The sequence below is a fragment of the Monodelphis domestica genome, chromosome 1 (assembly GCF_027887165.1).
Source record: "Monodelphis domestica isolate mMonDom1 chromosome 1, mMonDom1.pri, whole genome shotgun sequence".
Classification (NCBI taxonomy): Eukaryota; Metazoa; Chordata; class Mammalia; order Didelphimorphia; family Didelphidae; genus Monodelphis; species Monodelphis domestica.
In genome coordinates this window covers 573,060,350-573,082,656 of record NC_077227.1, presented here as the reverse complement: position 1 = coordinate 573,082,656, position 22,307 = coordinate 573,060,350, and the positions used below count along the sequence as shown (strand labels likewise).

The 22,307-nt window shown below is 38.9% G+C and overlaps 1 protein-coding gene across 4 annotated transcripts in view; it reads left to right on the top strand.

The window, feature by feature from the left end:
- The window catches only part of ADD2 (adducin 2), a 177,589-nt gene that overhangs the window by 135,723 nt on the left and 19,559 nt on the right, over positions 1–22,307 (top strand). For all 4 annotated transcript variants that reach the window (XM_007476305.3, XM_007476306.3, XM_007476307.3 and 1 more), the window contains 6 exons: positions 5,515–5,691; positions 10,158–10,415; positions 12,169–12,288; positions 13,595–13,684; positions 15,991–16,156; positions 20,860–20,985. In XM_007476305.3, the coding sequence (XP_007476367.1) occupies positions 5,515–5,691; positions 10,158–10,415; positions 12,169–12,288; positions 13,595–13,684; positions 15,991–16,156; positions 20,860–20,985 (937 nt within the window). The remainder of the gene's footprint in view (positions 1–5,514; positions 5,692–10,157; positions 10,416–12,168; positions 12,289–13,594; positions 13,685–15,990; positions 16,157–20,859; positions 20,986–22,307) is intronic.

Genomic DNA, 22,307 nt, shown 5'->3' with positions numbered 1-22,307 from the left:
CCTTAGGACTTTTGTTCTTCTGTTTCATTCCCTATTTAATCTTTTCCTCAGGTTAGCTCTCCCCCATTCTTTTAAGTAATCCTGGCATGACTTGGTATTTGTATTTATATGCCCAGGACCTAGTACAGTGCCTGGCCCATAATTTGTGCTTAATTGATTGCTGATTAATAGGTGAGGCACTACAACTCTGCCAAGTGGCTCCTCTCTGCTCACTTGGGTATATTGATAAATGTTTAACTGGTTTCCTAGGGGAAAATGCATAAAGGATGCAATTTTATGTTTAATCTACATTATTAACATTTTCTTCATTACTTTTTAAGAGTCTTGTTTGAGATGTGTGTGTGCTTTCAGAAGAATGGTTCTTCAATCTAGTCTTTTCCCTATGGCCCAAGGGCACTTCAATCTGATATTTCAACCATCCAAAAGCAAGGGAGAAGTTGGTAAAAAAAAAATGGCCCCAAAATGGCCACTAAAATGCTGTGGTTTCTAATCAAGTAGATGATTTCAATCAACATTTTAAGGACACTAAGTGGGCAGATTCTTTTACTTAAGTCTTTGTAACCTAGTAATACTCTCTGTAAAGGATTCCTAATCATTGTTTTTAAACATTCCAAAGGTGATCAAATGGATGAAGGAGAACTAGCCATATTTTGTGCAGGTCCAATAGGTGAAACTAGAAGCAAAGGGTAAAAGTTATAAAAAGTACATTTTTGGCTCAGTTTGATCTGGCTATAAATGGAAAGAAATGAGCTGATTGGTGAGTTAGCGAGGTCTCCATCACTAGCGTGTTAAGGAGATGTGGATGACTGTTGGTCAGGAATATCATTAAGATGATTTCTGAATTTTGTTGGAGATGGAACTGAATGAAATATAAGAGTTCTTCTAATGCTAAGATTCTAGTATTCTCTGCGGGAGTCTATGAACTAGCTTCTAATTGACTCAACTAATGACTCAGCCTCTGACATTTTGTTTCAAGGCACACAGTGAAGCTAAAAACACAAGGCTAGCAATTGTAATTCAGGAAATAAAAATTCATTTGCAGTGGCTAATCTGGCAAGCAGAGTGTCTAAAACCCAGCTTCCACTGTGACTTGCTAAATAACTTGAATGCCCCCGTCCAGTTTCTATAAAATGTGTAACACTGGGAGTCAGCCTCACTAACACGCCCCCTCTGCTCCAGAAGAAGCATTCCATGGATCCACATTCAATAAGTGATATCGTAGCAAGAGTGCTGGGCTTGGAGTCAGGATGCCTGGATTCAAATGCTGGTTTTGTTCCATATATTTGTCGGTATCTATCTATCATCTGTCTATCTATCTGATTATTTGTATGTATGCATATATACATATGCATGTGTGTTTATATCTATTTGTCTTATCTTTGGACAAATTACCTCATTTCTTTGGGCACTGGTTTTCTCAGCTGTAAAATAACGAGGTTGAATTTAATGATCTCTAAAGTTCCTTCCAGTTCCAGTTTTATGATCTACTTAAAACCATTGTTCATGAGACTCTGTCAAATGTTCTTACTTTTATAAGTTTGCCAGAAGGGCACAGTTTGTAAAGCAAAGACATTTAATGAAATAGCACAGTAAGAAAAATAGAAATAGGACATTTCCCCTATAAACCTTGGGCAGGTTCTGCCACAAATATAGGCCCCATCAGGGGGAAGATGGCATTAGCCTAGGAAGATGCATGAAGGGCACACATGTGGTTGAGTCCAATGATCAGGGCACATGCATGGAAGGGAACCCATTTGGCCAAGATGCCCAGTGAGAGGGATGATTCCTGCATGAGCATAGATGTCTTCTGTTAATGTTTCATTGCTCTTGCTGCGCCTGCTCAATCCTAGTTACTGCTTTATACTCAGCCTACTCCCCACTGTGAATACACAGTACTGTTCTTTCTGTCTCTGCTTCTCCTCCCTTTCTTTCCTCATTTCTCTTCCTTTTCTTCTCTCACCTTTTTTTCCCTGGAAATTCTTCTTGCTACTCCTACCTCCAGAGCCTCCACAAACAGGGTGTGGCATGTTTAACAGCTGACTCTCACAGGCATATTTTTGTTGTTGTTCAGTCATCTCTGACTCTTCATGACCCCATTTGGGGTTTTCTTCACAAAGATCCCCAAATGGTTTGCTATTTCCTTCTCCAGCTCATTTTGGAGATGAGGGACTGAGCCAAATAGGGGTCAGTGACTTGCTTAGTGTCCCAGCTAGGAAGTGCCTGAGGCCAGATTTGAGCTCAAGAAGATGAGTCTTCCCAATTCCAGGCTGGCACTATCCACTGCACCACCCAGCTGCCCCACTTTTAAGTTTAATCTATTATTAAAATGCTCCATCACTTCCTTAAGGCTATGGAAATTAAGTGCTTACCGATTTACAGCCTTTGCGGAGATGTAAATACTCACACTGAACATTGAACAAAGCTGGCTCTAACACACCTTTGCCCCTCAACAGGAGTCAGCTCTCCTTCCTCATAAGAGGAAGAATCGTATTTACTGGATCTTTTAACTTCAATTACTGAACCTGTTTCTGCTCTTTTAGTAAGAAAAGCATCTTCTTCAGGATCTAGTCTCAGAATTAGGACTTTTCCTCCTAGAGGAAAAGGGATATGACAGTTCCTATGTAGTCTTGTCCCCAGAGACCAGAGAGCTAATTAGAGTCCTTAGGCATTTAAATTGTCTTCCAATCTGATTCCTCCAGCTAGCCTTTCCCAAAACTTCTCATTTAGAAATAGAAAGTCTTTGTAATTCATTTAATTTCTGATCTCCAACTCATGTCCCCTTTAAATTATTTCAGAAGCAACCGTCCAACAAACTTCAAAGCACTGCGTGGGTCTTCCTTTACCTCCCAATATCCATTGGTTCTCCAAGTAAATAAAGGAAGAAAGCAAGAACAAAAAAGTCAGATATAGCAGTTGTGAGGCATCATTTCCCACTATGTTATTTTTTTCTCAAATTATTGCTTTTACTATGGATATATGGCCAAAGCTGTCCAGACTTTGAGCCTCTGTGTAGTCTTGCCTCAATGGAAAATTTGCAATCCCAGCAAATTATTTTTAATATGACAAGATATTTGCTTCCATGCAAATGAAGAGGTCAAGAATTTTTTTTTAAAGGACAAAGTGGAGGCATTGACCTCCATCTTAATGCTTTGTTTCAAATTCTTGCTTTAATTATGTATAGGTAGCCAGTGACTTTGATATAGGTTTTGATCCACTCTACACATATAGCTGGGTTACCTCATAAAAAATGAAGACCTTCACACTGGAAATTCAAAGCAAAGCAGAGACAGAATGGTGACTTTGTTCAAGCAGACAGAATGACCAACTTCTAGAAACATTAAGAAGGGAAATGTCCAGTGGATGAGAGTTTAAAATAAATAAACTTCTGACTTGAGTTCTGTAATTCTGTATTGCTGATTGCATTTTATAGGTTATAGAAATAATTTGTTTAAGTGAAAATGGTGTTTCCTCTTGCAACAGCATTTCATTCAAGGCCCTAGAATTGTGAAAGAACTCTATCCTATATGCTGACTTCAGCTGGGAGGGGAAGATAGCTCTCTCTAAGTTTATAAAGTACTATCCTATAAAAGCCATTAGATTTGTTCAGTTTGGCCCCGGAGGGCACCAAAGGATAGAAATGGCAGAGAAACACTTTGAAGTCATTCGGGGGAAACTGCCAACAATTAGAGCTTCTTAAACATGGAATGGGTTGCCTTACGAGGTATAAAAGTCTTTCTTACTGGGAGTCTACAAGCAGAAGGTATTAAGGATATAGTAGAAAGGAAGCCAGGTTAGGTAGACAAGGCTAGATGACCCCTGAGAGGCAATGCAAGGCAACTTTGAGGTTCTATGATTATGTTATGCTACTCTATGTTCCATTAAATTACAAAATAACTTTTATGATCTTATACCTGGATATATGGAATAGCCACATCTACCTGGTACTCTGTACACAGAATAAGGGAAAGAAGGAAAAAAGAATGGAAACAAGCCACTTGGAAGTATTCTCTCATTTTTATCCTCACAACAAATCTGGGAGGAAGATGCTATCTCCCTATTTTACCATTGGAGAAACTGAGGCAGACAACCTAGTGTCTTGCCTTGGTCACATAGCTAGTAAGTGTCTGAAATCAAATTTGAATTCAGATCTTCTTGACCTGAGTGTCCTATCCACTGCTCCACTCAGATGCCCCTGGAATGAAGGAATTAATGAATGAGCATTTACTAAGTATTTATTATATGCAAAGCCCTATGTTAAGTGGAAAAGCTAAGTGCTAAATAGAAATTTTTATATTTAAATATAAATTCTATTTCATTTATATTTTGCTTTAAGTATAATTTATATATTTAAATATAATAAGAAAATGGACATAGATAAAATAGACAATACCTAGAAGAGGCAACAGCTGAAAATCACATGAAAAAAATCTGTATTCCTGGGGGGCAATGGCAAAGCAGATATTAATGCATCTTCCTTAATATCATTTCCATGGATAAAATCCTATTTCTGATGTTGAGCCATTTCTTTTCTGAGTCTTCAGGAGATTTGTCTGCTCAGGAGCTAGAGGCAGCTACACTTGTAGAGGCAGCCACCTCTTAGCCAGATAACACCTCCCCCTGGATGCTGGCTTTTGGAGTTGGGCCAGAAGTAGGGTCACTGGGCCAAGGAACATTGGTTGCTATTCCCAGGGCTCTTGGGTCCGGGGTTCCAAGTTGCTGCTAGGGCCCAAGAGGGACATAGTGGTAGTGTTTTGCCTGACTTGGAGCATTGACTTGCCTCCTCTTTCACCAACTGGGACAATCTCCAGCTTATCTTATAGGTATGTATGTATATATGTATGCTTTTGTGTATATGTTGTTTGTATATAGTTTTCACATCTTCCCCCCTCCTTGAGGGTAGGAACTATTTTTGCCTTTCTTTGTATCCCCAAAGACAATGGCTGCACACGTCAAGCATTTCATAAATCCTTGTTAGCTTGTTAGCTGGACTTAGGGTGCTTTGCTGCTTCAGCTAAGCTAGATTTCCTGGCCCAGACTTGTTATATGGTGGGGTTGCCTGGTCTCTTCTTCACACGCGTGATGAGAGTTGGGTCATGTTTGTGGGGGATGAGCTGGAAGCAGGCCCAGTGTTCTGGGGAATGCTACTTTTCCTTTAATAAATATTTATTGACTCATAAGTTAGCTGTGATAATATGATTATCTCACTTTAGCTCAATTATATATAGAAAAAGGGAAAAGTCAAGTAACTCGGGGAGGTCACTTGGTTCCTAGAAGCCTCTTGGAAAGAAACATTGGCCCAGGAATCAGGATGCCTGGATACCAATTCCACTTCTAAAACCTATTATCTAGATGACTATCAACAAGTTATTTAAACATTCTGAGCATTGGTTTTCTCATCTGCAAATGCACTGTTTAACCCCATGGGTTTATTGTAGGGAAAATGTAAACTTTAAAGTGCCAAGATACGTGTTATTTATCCCAATCAAGCTTATTGCTGTTACCCCTTTGTGCTAGGTGTCTGCTCTGTCCAGTGCTGGAGGATCAGAGAACCTCATCCTGCTGGAGCGAGAAAAGCATCGGCCCCATGAGGTGGGATCCGTGCGATGGGCCGGGACCACTTTTGGACCCATGCAGAAGAGTCGGCTGGGTGAGCATGAGTTTGAGGCTCTCATGAGGATGCTGGATAATCTGGTGAGTCTGTGGCCAGAGCCACTTCTTCCATAGGCCTTTGTGGCCAGGATCCCCTAATATGCTTACATAGGGATTTGTTTGAAGGACATCCTGGCATTGTTCGTAGTAGAGAACTCCACTAGTTTATGTTGCAACACTTCCACAGATCCATGCTTTTATTGATACAGATGCTCCCTCCAATAGTACAAATTGAAACCCATTCATATCTTTTCATACTGTGATTCTTGTTTTTCCATTAATCCTTCATATGAAACCCACCCATAGCATTGGAAGCCATTCTTGATGAGCAGGCTCCTTTCTAGGTACCAGCAAAGCACTAAAGCTGTACATCTTTTATCCTTTGCTCTCACCCTGTGATTGGCCCTTCTCCCTTTTTGCTCGTGTTCTTTTCATGATTATCCTCTTTGTTACAGATGGCATTAGGGTTGAAGTTTGCCTTGATCAATTGACTGAATCTTCCTGTCCAAGAACTCTTTATTCCCAGTGGGATGACTTCCCTTTATTCTAGATTTCTTCCCTTCTAGTTCCTGGTGGCCTCAATGGTTTTAACTATCATAGTCAGAACTGTAGAATTCGTGCCTGCTGACTTCCAGCCTCTTTATATCATCATGAAGGAAATGAGGGAGCTCATATGAAATGTCTTGGATTAGAAGGAAAATCATCCACTGAAAATGAAGGTGTGAATAGTGAATAGGCATTAGAAAATTAAGAATCGAGTATAACACTTTAAATAACGAGGGCAGCTGGGTGGCTCGGTGGGTTGAGAACCAAGCCTAGAGATTGGAGGTTCTAAGTTCAAATCTGGCTTCAGACACTTCCTAGCTGTGTGACCCTGGGCAAGTCACTTAACCCTCATTGCCTAGTCCTTCTGCCTTGGAACCAATACACAGTATTGATTCTAAGATGGAAGGTAAGGGTTTAAAAAACAAACAAAATTTTTAACCTCTGTGTGGAAAACAGACAAAGAAAGTCACAGAATCATATGATTTAGGTTAAGAAAGAAACATCCCTCATTTTACAGACAAGGAAACCAAAGCCAAGAACATGAGTTTCCCAGGTCACACAGGTAGTACATGTCACAGACAGTCACTCACCATCATTTATGCCCTTTTATCTCCCTATTAGTGCAGAGACTAGTGAGCTCAAAAAATGGCTTTTCAGCTATACTATACAATTCAGGATCTGACTAGGCTTTTTCTTATCATGACTCCCAATATTTGTTTTGTCATACAGTATGGGCACTGGCTCCCACACCATTCTTCAGGGCTCCCAGTTTGATATAAAGCTGGGTCTAGCCATCTCTCCTCTCTTTCTTTCCTCCCCTCCCTCTTTTCCCACTCTATTTTACATAAATTCATTCTATAAATAAATACCTCATTTTTGTATATGCCCTAATTTATTTTATGAGCAGCTAGTTGACATGGTGGATAAAGTGATGGCCTAGAGTCAGGAAGACTCATCATCATAAATTCAAATCCAGCTTCAGACACTCACCCTGTTTGCTTCAGTTTTCTCATCTGTTAAATGAGCTGGAGAAGGAAATGGCAAACCACTTCAGAATCCTGACACAACTGAACAGCAAAAGCAAAAACGTTTTTTTTTTTTGTAAAAACAAGTTATTCAAACCTCTTTTCATGCTTTCAAGGGCTAGTTTCTTCCCACCCTTCCACCCCATTTTCATACTAGCATAAACAGAACATTCCAAAGCTTTTGATGGGCCTAAAGAATAACTAGTGGCTCTGAGCAGCAACATGCCCCCTTGAACCTTGGTGACACTGCTATTCCTCTTACTGACACCCCTCTCCCAGCCTTGAATGCTAAGTAACAGATCTAAGTATTCAAACTCAAAGCCTCTGATTTCAAATCCAGCATATCCTGTGGACTCAGAAAAGCCTCACAAACCAAGGCACACACTTACAGTGGAATAATTCTGTAATATTCCATTTAATTAAACATGCATTAAACATCTTTTACATATAAGTCACAATGAGATACATAGATGAAAAATAATGTATATTAGATAATTAGATTGCATTCAAATATGACATATACACAAATAAATATGGCACCAGCTAAATGGCAGGCTGAATGCTAGAAGAAACCTGAAGGAGAGAATCCTTTCAGCTTGGGACATCAGGGAAGACTGGCTACATGTAGGCGGTGACACTTAATCTGAGCCTCGAAGGAAGACGTTTTTAGAGGTGGAAATGTGGAAGGAATATATAGAATAAATTGTGGGGATTCATATAAATGGGAAAAGGACAATGCTAGATCAAGAAACAGCTAGTCTATAATGGCTGAAAAGTGGATTATATAAAGAAAGATAAGTGTAGGAAGTGGGTTGGAGCCAGGTTTTAGAAGATCTTGAATGCCAAGATAAGGAATTTGTATTTTATCCTATAGGCCTATGTGAACAGCCTATTTCAAACAAGGTACTTGGGATACATTGGGACTGCAAGTAGATGCTGGTTTCCAAGTTCATTCTCAATCTTCAAACAACCCTTTGGGAAACTGGGATAAAAGATATATTGACTTTATTCAAGTTTATTAAAGCAATATTGAACATTGCAATAATTTTGGCTAGACAATTAGATTTCTAGAAATCTGAAACAAAAACCTATGGGATAGCTAAATTTTTTTTAATTACTATGTTTTGAAATTCACAACCATGTAGTAACAACATAAGCAACAAAATGAGCTTTTAGAATAGTGTCTAGCACATGGTATATGCTTAATTCATTAATTTATTGAATTGAATCTATAGTATCCTAAAAGAGAGGCAAATACAATCATAGCTTATTTTCTTTAAATCATGCTCTAATTTTATAAATTTTAAAATTTGCACGTATATTTAATCCTTGTATTAGTCCTCCCCCCCAATGGGCTCAATATAGCTATCACTGCCCCACCTGATAAAATCAGGCAGCATTAATTTTTGTATATGCTAACAGTTCCTCAGGCCTAGTTTTAATCTGAATTGGATAACAGCATCACTCAAGTGATAGTTCCAATGGTGGAGGACATGAGGAAGCACTATATACTCATAATTGTGCTTTGGTATGTGTTTAAAGATCCATGGAGTGAAATCTCGTCAGCCACCCCAGGCCCTCTGTGGTTTAGTAACTCTACTTATTCAGTCTTAGCTCCTATTTTTCTCCTCTACATCCTCTATTCTTTTCTAATCCATTTGTTCTTAGCTTGGGGTTCACGTACCCTGAAGATTTCTGAGGATAGATTCCTAGAGGTCCATGAACTTGGATGGGGAAAAATACATTGTTATTTCCACTAACTTTGACTTTCTTTGTAACCCTATGCATTGTATTTTATACATTTAAAAACATTGTTCTGGGAGAGGATCCATAGGCTTCACCAGACATGATAAAGGAGTCAATACAAAAAAGGATGAAAATCTGTACTGTAGGCAAACTCCTAGCATACTTTGCACTTTTCTGTGTCTTGGTTCACATGTCCTTTGTGCTTTTCTCCTGTTAAATCTTTATCTGACTTTTAAAGCTCAATGTATATGCTCTCTGAGCCTTCTCAAGGCCTTGTCTTCTTCTCAAAGCCTTCTGTGATCCCCTTTTCAGGGATGACAAGTTCCCCTTCATACAGCACTCTGCCCCTCTCTGATGCTTTTATTATGTGATAAAAATGTGTATTATTGTTGCCTGTACATGTCTTTTTTGTTTTATCTTTATTTTATTTTATTAACAAATTTCCACATAAATTTTCTAAAGTTATATGATTCGTGTTGTCTCCCTCCCTTCTTCCCTTCCCCTCCTAGAGTTGACAAGCAATTTAATCTGGATTATATATTATCATGCAAACATATTTCCATATTATTCATTTTATAAGTGAATAATCTTATAAAACCAAAACTTCAAAACATACGCCCAAATAAACAAGTAACAAATCATGTTTTCATCTGCATTTCTACTCTTAACAATTCTTTTTCTGGAGGTGGATAGTTTTCTTTTTCATAAGTCCCTCAATTGTCCTGGATCATTGTATTGCTGATAGTAGCAAAGTCTATCACATTTGATCATTCCATAGTATTTTAGTTACTATGTATTATGTACTTCTGGTTCTGCTTATTTTCCTCTGCATCAGTTCATAGTTCTTTCCAATTCTTTCTGAAATCATCCTGTTTATCATTCCTCATAGCACAATAGGATTCCATTATTATCATAGATCACAATTTGTTCAGCTTTTCCCCAACTGAGGGACATCCCTCTAGTTTCCATTTTTTCACCACCACAAAAAGCTTCCTGCATTTGTTTTAACCCTCTTCTCCATAGCTCTATGAGGACTGTTACTATGTCTTATTATAAAGTGACTCTCCAGTGACTAGCCATAGTTAAACTCAATACAGTGGGCACTCATTATATTTGCTGGGGCAGTTGCAAGGTGACATGCTCAGACCATAATTTTTCCATGCTTATTTACTCCTGCTTTTGTCTTCTTAGGGTTACCGAACAGGATACACCTATCGATATCCTTTTGTCCAAGAGAAAACGAAACACAAAAGTGAGGTTGAGATCCCAGCCACTGTGACTGCCTTCGTTTTTGAAGAGGATGGAGCCCCCATTTCCACTCTGCGGCAACATGCTCAGAAACAGCAGAAGGAGAAGACCCGCTGGCTCAATAGTCCCAACACATACCTGCGGGTCAATGTGGCAGATGAGGTCCAGAGGAACGCAAGCAGTCCTCGGACCAAAACTACAGTAAGAGTTGGAGATGGGGGATAGTTTTGACCTGCTTAACCACAAAGAAGCACTGTTGACCAGCACCTGACCCTATTCATTGCAGAGACCTAGAGGCTGGCAGTCCCATGTTCACCCTAGAAAAAACTGGAGCCAATATCAGATTGTACCAAGCTTTCCACTAATGCCCTCTAATACCAAGCTGGCTAAGATTATCCAAGAGCTGGCTCAATCTGTCCCCCAGCTCTGCCTCTTTTGTGGATAGTGGTCTCCATCTAGTTAGTCTAAGGTCAGGGCCTAAATGGATTTATCTCTTGGCCCAGAACTAATCTCTGAGGCTTTCTTTCCTTGTTTCTGAGTTTTAGTGGCCTTCGATGGATACGTGGGCATAATATAATGGAGCTGATCATAATTTACTCACACCTAGAGAAGTAAAGTGAATAAAATAAAAAATAACTTCTGTTCAGCCAACAAGCCTATGGCCTCTCTCAGATCTAGATAATCTAGCTAGCCTACAGGCTTGTTTCAAACTGAGGAGTTCCAGAGACAAAGGTCAGGCGCTTAGATCCAGACTTTCCCATCAGCTACTCCTACTAGGAACTAGCAAGTACTTCCAGTTACTTTTACACTCATGACCTTGAGTAGGATCAATGTCCAATCAGTTGAAGGAATTTGGGATCCTAAAATTTGATTCTTCCTCCATTTTCTCTTCTTTGATCACTCTTCTGTAATGATTAAGACCTCAAAATGTGCCTCCTGACAGCCTCCTTGTATGTGGGTATTTGACTCATTGGCCCTCAGCCCCAACCTACTCTACAATCCAGTGATGCTAGCCTCCTTGATATTCCTTGCACAAGACAATTCATCTCCTTACCCAGGCATTTTCACTGCCTGTACCCGATGCCTGGAATTCTCTTCCCTCCACTTCCTGACCTTCAAGTAGCAATAAAAGTAAAAATCTCATTTTCTAGAGGAACCCTTTCCTGATCTCCCTTAATTTTAATCCCTTAATTTATCCTGTAGATAGCTTGTTTGTACGTAATTGTTTTGCATCTTGTCTCCCCCATTCCACTGCAAGCTCCTCAAAGGCAGGGACAGCCTTTTGCCTGTATCCTCAGCACTTAACTCAGTACCTGGTATAGCAGGCAGTTAATGTTTGTTGGCTAACTGGACTGTATAGGACTCAATTACTCCTTTGCTATTTGTTCATCACTGATGAAATAATGGAAAGGTCTTAAGATTAATCCCAGAGATGAAGAGTTTCCTCCCCATGACTCCTATTCTTCATTCTTATCCTTGAATTTTCTCTCTTCCCTAGCTTACTTCATTTACTGTCCTGCAGCGATGACTCCCCAACTAGGTGGTTCTTTTCCAAATATAAATCTTGAAGCTCACAACAGCCCTGTGAGGAAAGGTCTACATGTGTTATGATCTCATTTTACAGATGAGAAAGATGAGATTTAATGGGGCTAAATGACTTGACCTTGGTCCCATCGCTAATATCACAGGTCAGGAGTTAAGCACAGCCTTTCCTGGCTCCGAGTCCAGCACTCCAGATAGTATCCTATACAACTTTATATATGTTCATGATACTGAAAATGGGTCTATAGGCAGTCTTCTTCATACAGGCTACAGGTTGCTAAATCCTACCTTGGGGGATAAATCTAAAAAGAAGCCCAAGGTGAGACAACAGTACTGATTATCTCTAAAGGAATGCGGGCATTTTGGAGCACCTTATTCTTTTGCTAACCTGGTGTGTATTGTATTTGGTCAGTGGATGAAGGCAGATGAAGTGGAGAAGTCTAGCAGTGGGATGCCAATCCGAATCGAAAATCCAAACCAATTTGTGCCTCTCTATACGGACCCCCAGGAAGTGCTGGAAATGAGAAACAAGGTAAAAATGATCCCTGGTTATCTCCTCTGTTCATGCCTCATTTGATACTATTTCAGGCATTACGATTGTAGTTTCTGGGATGAGTGTGGGTCCCTGATGCCACAGATTCTTCATGAAGTGGAAATGTCTGATTCTTGCCCCTAAGAAACTGTAGATTCAATTCTATAAATCAAATTTTATCACCCCATTGCATTGGTTTATATTATAATTTCATAAATGGCTTGTTTTCCTTTTTAAGTCTGTGCAATAGCTTTGGTCTCCAACAGTACAGTCATCCCTCACTATATCATGGTTCACTTATCATGGCTTCACTGTATCAGGGTTTTAAAAAAATATATAGATATCCAATTCTACACTGCAGAGTTACACTTATTGAGGCACACTATTGGCTGATGGAATGAAAGCTGACCAACCTCAGCTCTGTGTTTTGTATCCTGGGCAGTGATTGGCTCAGTGTAGGTTAAGAAGAATGTGGGAAAGATTTATAGGAGAGTGGGAAGGGTTTATAAAACCTTAAAATATGTATATATACATATATTTATATGAATAATAAAATAACTCTAATGCCTCTACTTTGGGGATTTTCACCTACCACGGGGGTCTCTGGAACATAACGCCTGGGATAGGGGAGAGATCATTATTTCTCAAACTGTTTGAGTAAATGACTACTTTGCTGGAAACGGAGGGCTTCTTCCCTCCCAATAATCTATCCTGCTGTTCCCACCTGGTATCTTGTGCCTCAAAGACCCACTTCAGGAATATTGTGAAATATACTTCTCATCATAAATGTGATGGATTTATTATGAAAACAAAAAAAGTAAATGATATTATCTGGTAAATATAACATTAATTCATTCAACAAACATTTATTAAGCATCTACTATGTGAAGAGAACTACTTTAAAATGACCTCATTAAATCTTATGGCTTAATAAGTAGATAATATGTACATATAAGCCATGGAAAAAGGAAAATAAAGGTCTTATTGAGGGTAGGAGAAGGTCAGGGCAAAGACCACATTGAGGGGACTGTAGAGCATTTAAGGATTATACTATGAGATAAGGCAAGAAAGAAAAAGTAATGTCACATTGTGGAGGGCCTAGAATTCCACACAAAGTAGTTCTAATATATTTTATTAGAAACTAGAGACAAACTCAGAGACTACCTAAAGGACCTTCATGAACCACTCAGCTCTAGACCATCCTGGAGAACCACTACTTAATACCAATTATGTATCAGGAATGGCATCTTCTAAAGGGTCTTCTATGGTGAACTAACAACTGGTTCTCTGTTCTTTTCCTTTTCAGATTCGAGAGCAAAATCGACAAGATGTGAAATCAGCAGGTCCTCAGTCACAGCTGTTGGCTAGCGTCATAGCAGAGAAGAGTAGGAGTCCGGTCAGCAACCTTCATTCTTTTCTGGAGTGGAAACATTTTTCTTTTATTCTGTTGCTTCTAGTTCTTAGTGAGAGAACAAAAAAATCGTGAGGTAGAGGGAAGGGGGGGGGGTGTCTGGTCTCTTAACTCATAAAGTTTTTTTATAACTAGAAGGAACATCCATGGCTATATACTCTGACTCATCAGCCAATCAATCAATAAAAATTTATTGAGTACCGACATACCTACCATATGACAGGCATACATTTTGAAGATGAGGAAAGAGAGGCCTAGAAAAGTTAAGAGACTTGTCCAAGGTCATACAGGTAGCAAGTAGGGGAGTTGGAAGTCAAACCCAGGTATTCTAATTCTCAATCTGGCACTCTTTGACCTCGATTACTCTACCTCTAATCATGACTACCTTTCCCAATTAGTACCTGTGTGAGTAAGGGCAAATCACCTCTATTTCTACTTGTCCCAAAATGTTATCCTCCTACTCTGTCTCAAGGCTTTTGGTTGGTTTATTTTGCTTTTTTGAAAACAAGAGAAGCAATTCTACCCTCCCCCCTTTAATTCTATAGGCTATAACAACCCATGACACAGAAAGGAGAAAATTTTTCTTCTAACCCCCTCCCTTATTCTCTTTTTGAACCACAATTCTGGACTAATTTCAGCCTGAGTCAAAGCTGAATGATGGGGAATTGTAGCTGTCAGCATAAAAACTCTAAAACCTTCTGTGCAAAAAGGCTATGCTGTGAGGACTTAGCACAGATGCTATAGGAGGAAAAAGAGACACAGAGGGATTAGAGATTTCCCACAGGTTAGGGGACCATTGATATCCCCACCTTTGCCAACTTAAACCCAAAGCTGTCTTTCTTTAGAACTTTATTGTAATGTGGTCCCTTTTAGTGCTTTGGTGAAACCTATAGACCCCTTCTCAGTTACACAATTTTTTAATGTAAAAGATATAATACAGAGAATTACAAAACAAACCAATCCTATTGAAATATAGTTATTCAAACATTTTTACAAACAAGTTCTTGGAACTTGGGTAAAGAATCCATGCCTTAAAGCTTTAAAAAGGTCCACATCAGTCTGGGTTCCAGTCTTCAAACTAGAGAATCAGGCTCATGGTGAGTAAAGGAAACTTCTCCAAATATATTGTTAGAGTGGCTCAGTATAGCCATTGGAAAGAATACTATATTTGGAGTCAGAAGGCCTACGTTTGAATCTGGGCTCTGCCACTTTCTCCCTGGGTGATACTGAGCAAATCACTTTTCCTCAAATGACTCTTGTTTTCCTCATCTGTAAACTTAGATTAGATGGTTTCCAAGGTCCCTCCTAGCTCTAAATCTAGGATCTTATGAAATAGAAAGAAGCATGTGATCATTTTAATGCTTGAACTAGGATAACATTTAGCAAAAGAGAGAAATATTTTTGATTCTTCAGGAAATCATTGCTACTGACTTCCAGACAGAAGTCAACACAAGACATTTTCCTATGGCAAAGCAGGCTCAATTAACATTTACAAAACAGCCTGAGGTGCCCCCAGTATGTTCAATTCCACGGTATAAAGAGTATGGAATTCTGTAGCTAGTGTGACATGGTGTATTTTGCTTATGAGCTTCAAATAATTTCAACATACCCTCAGGATTTGATGTGGTCAGGAAGAGTAGTCAGTTCAGGGGCTTAGTGAAGAGAACCCAGGATTTGGAGTAGGAAAAATGGATTTCAAATCTTATTTCAGACACTTTCTAGCTATGTGACCCTGGGCAAGTCTTTTATCTGCAAAATCAGAATAATATTCTACTTCCCAGGGTAGTTGTGAAGATCAAATGAGATCATCATGTTAAGCACTTTGCTTAAAAAAAAATTAGTTATTAGTATTATTTCCAAAGCTTGTATGCCCTGGCACTGAACCTTCTGAGATTTTGGCCAACCACTGAGGTCTGAGTCACTTGTAGGATGTGAACAATGTTATTGTAGCTAGAAATGCAAAAGTACAGTATTAGAGGTGGTTCTCCTGTACTCTAGGGACATACTTTGGTTTTTTTCTTTGATTAACAATCCTACTTGATCTTGGGGACCTGAGAACTTTGACATAGGAGTCAATGTCTAACCTTGGGTAGTGACTATGTGTGGATGGTATAATCAGCCCCCTCTTTGCTGTGCTTCCCCTTGCGTTTCCTGGTTCCAGGAAATTGCATATCATTGGCCCTGGCAAGATAAACAGGATTTGGGCCAAAGAAACCTTAGAGGAAATTAATTGATGGGTTTAACTCTCCGTGTTCTTTGGGTGTGACATGTATTTTATGGTTACCTTTCAGTCTACAGAAAGCCACCTGGCCTCCAAAGGTGACACAGATACCAAAGACGACTCAGAGGAGACAGTGCCTGTGGGAACAGAACCCCCAAATCCTTTTAGCCAACTCACTGACCAAGAACTGGAGGAATATAAGAAAGAGGTGGAGAGGAAGAAACTTGAACTTGATGGTAAATCGGGATCCACCAGACTATAATAGGGATGGCAAGGGTCCCTAAGAGGTATATTCTGGCACCGTAGCACAGTGAGGGGTGGGGGACAGAGAATAATGAACTCTAGTTTTGCCACAGACCAGTTGAATGCATCTGGGCCAGTCACTGAATCTCTAGCTTTAGTTTGCTTATGTATCAAATGAGGACACTGAGGACACTAAAACCTACCATCCCTCCCTTTAGCCTTTTATAGGGACAAAATGAGAGGAGAAGATTTAAAGTTTGAAGTGACCTTAGACTTTACATAGTTTAATATAGTTTTATAGGTGAAGAAACTGAGACTCATATTAAAGGAAAGACCTTCCAAATGGATGTGAAAAGTTCTGAAAATAAAGCATTATTCATAGTGTTAGGTCTGTACCCAACTACCTCCTCAGATGGAAAAACTTTCAAGTCATTCCAGGAAACAGAGATTCTGTCCTGTTATTGAAGCCTTCCAGAAAAAGGAGATACTCCAGCTTTTGTGATTCATCCATGGAACTGGCAACCCTTCATTATCAGGATATTCTTCCTTAATTGGTTAACCTGCTCCAACACATCTGCTCCCTGTTGAGACGGATGAGGGGCACTATCTTGTTTATTTCTTTGATTCCTGGCAGACACCAAGTGGATGGAGGAGGAGGACTGTGTCTAGTTTATAATCCCTGATGAATACATATAGAGTATGCCCCATAGTGTCCATCATGAATGGGATCTTGAGACAATGAGAGCTGTAAGAAACCTCATAACATAAAATATCAAAGCTATAAGATATCTTCAAATATAGAACTTAGAATGTTATAGCTGAAAGAAATATAGAACATATTCATGTCAGAGCTGGACAAGATCCTAGAACATAGAACACAAAGTATTAGGGCTGGAAGGACTTCTAGAATGAAGAACATCAGAACTGGATGAAACTGTATACTGTAGGACATAGAATGCAAAGATTAGGAGTCCTAGCATATATAACCCAGAATGCCAAAGTAAATTAGTCAATCCTCATTTATTCAGCATTTTAGCACCTAATATACACCCTGTATAAGTCCTTGCTAGGTTCTGGGGATACAATGACAAAAATGAAACAACCCCATTCACCCAGGTTCTATCCAGAAAAGAACACTAAAATTTAAAACACAGAATCTCAGATATAGGAAGGACCTTAAAGATCTTATAATGTAATGCCCTAGTGTTCACAGAGCAGGAAATGGGCACAAAGAGATTATAAAATATTTAAAGTCAAGAATCTAATAATAGCAGAGGAAGGAAGAAAACCAGGCAGGTCTCCTGCCTCTCAGTCCATTGTACTTTGTACTGTGCTCATTAAGCCATTACCTATAACATCTTACTGATCAGTACCTCAAACCCAGGATAATCCAATTGATCCCAAGAAAAACATCTTGCCTCTTTTTTTTCCAGCTGAACCTCTCAGACTGATTCTTTTCCTCTTTTTTAACCCCTTTAGTAGTCAGCAACAGGTTCCAATACCTTCCTGTTCCATTTTTTTTTTTTGCTGCCAGAAAGGTGATCCATCTCTCTCCCACTGGGGAGGCCTTTGCTACAGAACCAGATGGTGATGGAAAACTCAGTGCACCTGGTATCCAAATGCCACAAGAAAGCTAACTAATTTATCATGTCTAGGAGTTATGACTTAGAATAGTTCAGCTGATTTGCCAGAGTGTGCTCCAAGTGCTCTGGAAATTCCAATAGAATGGGGATTCCAAAAGAAAAGTCTGATATTGCCAGTATTTCCCCTTATAAATTTTTACATGAAATGTTGCTTTAAAAATACATATCACATGAAGCAACTTTTGGACTGTGATTTCAATGGCACTGGGAGCTCAAGGGTGAACACCTCTGTCAATGCAGGTGGACACTTTCTCTGAAACTTAGAGTCTCAGAGTCGCCTAGAAAGGTCACATCAGACTCTCATAGAAACAGAAGGATCCCTCTGGGCCACATATTGATTTAGAAAGCCAAACAATTATCTATTTCTTGATTCATTAATACATCAATACATTAAACTCCTAGAGGAACTACATTTCACTCCCAAGGAGTGCTGTGAACTGTATGGGGTAGTATCTGGTACTTCTAGCCCAGATTACTCTAAGAAGTTAAGTGATTAGATATGCCTAGGGTCACACAAGCAAGAGGTATCAGAGGCAAGATGACTCCAGGAGCTAAGTCTCCCTCTAAAACCAGTTATATATATATATATATAGATAGATAGATAGATATAGATATAGATATAGATAGATATAGATATACATATACATATACATATATAGATATAGATATACACACACACACACATATATATATATACATATATATATACACACACACACACACTACATCATGCTTTTCCCTTGGATGTGTAAAGAAGCTTAATTATTCAATTTTTGCTGAAAATTTTTCTGGCTACCCTCTCCTTTGTTTCCATAACATTTCATATCCCTAACCCAACTGAGCCAATATTTAGGTTTCTATCAATTTATTTCAAATACTCCTAAATGTTAGCCAAAATGGTTTGGAAAATTCTGATTTAGGGAATATTTAGAATGCCACAGCCTGAAAAAAGGTCATGAAGTGAAAAAAAAAACACTTTCTAAGTACTTATTATGTGCTATGTTAAGTGCTAAGAATACAAATTAAAAAATGAAATAGTCACTGGTCTCAATAAGCTAAAAATCTAATTAGAGGAAAGAACACATCTAGGAAGATTCAGTTGCAAGGCAAATGAAGAGGTCCAATTATCCTTAGGCATCAGAGGCAGGGCAGATGACAAGGTCCAATCATAGTACTGATATACTGAAGAGTTCTAAAAGCAAGGTCATGTCATTCAGCAGATATTTTATCAAGCATATACTATCTATGCCACCCTTCAATAAAGTCCTCCTCTAGCCAATACCTCATTGCTCAATCATAGCAAATCATAGCAATTCCAATAATAAGGGGATGTTAATAAGGAGAATCACTTAGGGGGCTTCAGTGGCTGTTTCCATCCTTCCTGGGGGCTGCTTTTGCAGTCCCCGGTTTCCACATGTGACTGTGTCAAACAGCATGGTCTTTGATTGCTCCCAGCAACCTGGCATGATGTCACTCATCTACTTCCATTTTCAGTTCATTTTCTGGCTCTTCATCTACCCTCTCATCTTTCATTCCCAGCCCAGAGAAGAGAGTTTCCTCTTCTTCATAGCTACTCCACTCAGATATCTGGCACTATTTTCAAAGTGAGATTATTCTATCAAAAGGTGGCTCTTTATTTCTGTGCTGTTCACATATCACCTTCTGCTCAGTCATACAAATGTTGCCAGGGGCTGCTGAGCTGCCAAGAAAATGCTACAGCCTCTTCTTTCTTCCTCTTTCATCACTTTATTTGGTTTTGACAGTTAGAGATGACTGAAGGAAAGCACACAAGGTCATTATATAGCATAGAAGGCCTCCTTTCCTGCAGTCCACAATTTTTTGGAAACAAGGAAAAGGCAGTATGGTATAGTAGAAAGAGAAAGGCCAGCTTCAGTGAGAGTCCAGATAAGGGGGTCCTAGTCTTCTTGGATTTACTATATATTTGCTGTGGGCATATTTCCCTTTCTGACACACTTCTCATCTATAACACGAGGTCTTTGGCTGGAAAAAAAAGAAATTGACTTGTCCAGAATCACACACATAGGAGCTTGATGGATTAGAAAGAACACCAGAGTTAATGTCAGGCTGACTGTGAAACTCATCATTGTTTAGTTGTTTCAGTCATGCCCAACTCTTCATGACCCTATTTGGGATTTTCTTGGCAAAGATACTGGGGTAGTTTCCCATTTCCTTTTCCAGCTTATTTTATAGATGAGAAAATGGAGGCAAACAGGGTTAAATGACTTGCCTATATAGACATACAGCTTGTAAGTACCTGAGGCAAGATTTGAGCTCAGCTCCTTCCTGACTCCAGGACTGGCACTCTATCCACTGTGCCACCTAGCTGATCTATGATACTCATTATCAGTGTGTTTTAGGGAAACCACTTTACCTCTCTGAGCCTCAGTTTCCTCATCTATAAGGTGTTGGAGTAGATAAAGGGGTCAGCAGACTACCTCCAAGCTAAAAATAGTTTTTTATATTTTTAAATAAAGTTCTGTTGTATTTAAAAATATAAAAAACATTCTTCACTCATGTGCTATATAAAAACAGGTGAAGGGAGGTACACAGTTTGCTGAGCCCTAGAGTAGATAATCTATAAGAGCCCTTCCCAACTCTCAACCTCTATGGTTCTAAGAAGCAGAATTCTGATTTGAACTCAGAACTTCTAGTTCCAGATCTAGTGTTTATTTCATTGCTCATTCCATGATACCATATTGTTTCCAGTCTAAACCACTATAGCAATCCTTATGTTCTTCTCTCATTCAATATTTGTGCCCTTAATACAATAGGCATTGAACAAATGTTTGCTGAATGAACAAAAGCAGCAATAGATTTTACCAATGGAACTCAATCTATGTTATATATGATTCAAGAGATAGAATCTAGCCAAAGATTTTTCTAATTGCCTCTCCAGAGCTAAAAAAAATCCTGATTGGGCCTGGAAGAACAAAGAGGTGAATGGGGAGAAAGGAGTTATTTTTTCCACCTTCTCTAGATCTTTTTTTGCCAGCTTTTGACCACTATTCACAGATGGTTTTCTCTGTACACAGGTGAGAAAGAAACAACAACAGAAGAACCTAGCTCTCCTTTGAAGACTGCCCCGGCTTCTCCAGTGAAGAGTCCTTCTAAAGCAGAAACAAAGAGTCCTGCCCTTTCTCCATCCAAGTCTTCAGAGGGTAAGTAAAGCTCAAAGGGGGTGAGCTGAAGGGGAAGTGCATTCAACTGACCAAAGAAAGTCCCTGCAGAGAAGATAATGAAGATATATGCATATATATATATGAATGGATAAAGAACACATAAAAATGACATTCTGCCCCCCCCCTTTCCCTCAGTGAGCTGAAATACAGATTGCCAAGGGTATATTTGCATCATTTTTAAGCTATCATGCTAGACAAAGAACACATTTTGTAAAAAAAAGAAAAGAAAGTCATAGCCAAAGACTGTTTCCTACTCTGAGTACTATATCACTACAGTTTAGAATGAATTCCCACAGGTAAGAATGTCTAACCTCCTGCTGTCCATACAGGACTAAAACATTTCCAATAAGCATTGCAGGGTTGTGGAAAGAGCAGGTTTTGGAGTCAGAAGACCCCAGGTCCCAATCCTATATTCACACATATTAGTTGTGTGATTATGGCAGGTCTCAGAATCTCATTTTCCATGTATGAAAATGGAGGTACTAACACTTTTCTACTACCTACCTCAAAAGGGATTTTGTAAAGTCAAAGTACAACATAAATGTGACCTTGTTGTTAACCTGATCTCCAGGAAGAATCTACACACTTATCAATGAGGAGCTTCTTCCCAAGATCTAAATTCACACCTTCTTCCATTTTAATTCCTTCTAGAATAATAAGCAAACAATAACAACTCACTTTCAAATAGTAACTGAATCAATATATGATCATTTTCATCTATGCAAGAGAATCATGGAAGCAATCATTTTTTGGAATACAAGTTAGGGCATTTGGATTCTGGCTCTAATCCTTTCAAGCATTTAATTAGCCGTATGACTTTCAGCAAGTCACTTTACCTCTCTGTGCCTCAGTTGCTTCTCTGTCAAATGGGGCCAATAATATCTGCCCTGTTTACCACAGAAGGACACTGTGAGTATTAAATGTCATAATATATAAAAGCCCCATGAAAATGTGTATATATTTTATAAAAATATATGTGCACATGTACATATACTCATGTGTGTTTTGTATGTATGCATATTGAGTATGCCAAAAGTCTTAATGCAGCTTTAAGCTTTAATAGCTTTAAAAGCTATTAATTATTAAAAATAGCTATCAAAGTAGCTAAAATTGCTAATTATTGAAATAGCTAATTATTTTAAAATACTATTAATTCAATAGCTATTAGAGCTTAAGGCTATACAGAGACTTTAGGATATGGATTTATTTTTAAAATTAGTTGTATAATAGTATTATATCATTGCTAATCACATAACAGAGTGATCCAGACATTTAGATATTACACGGGGATAGATAATCAG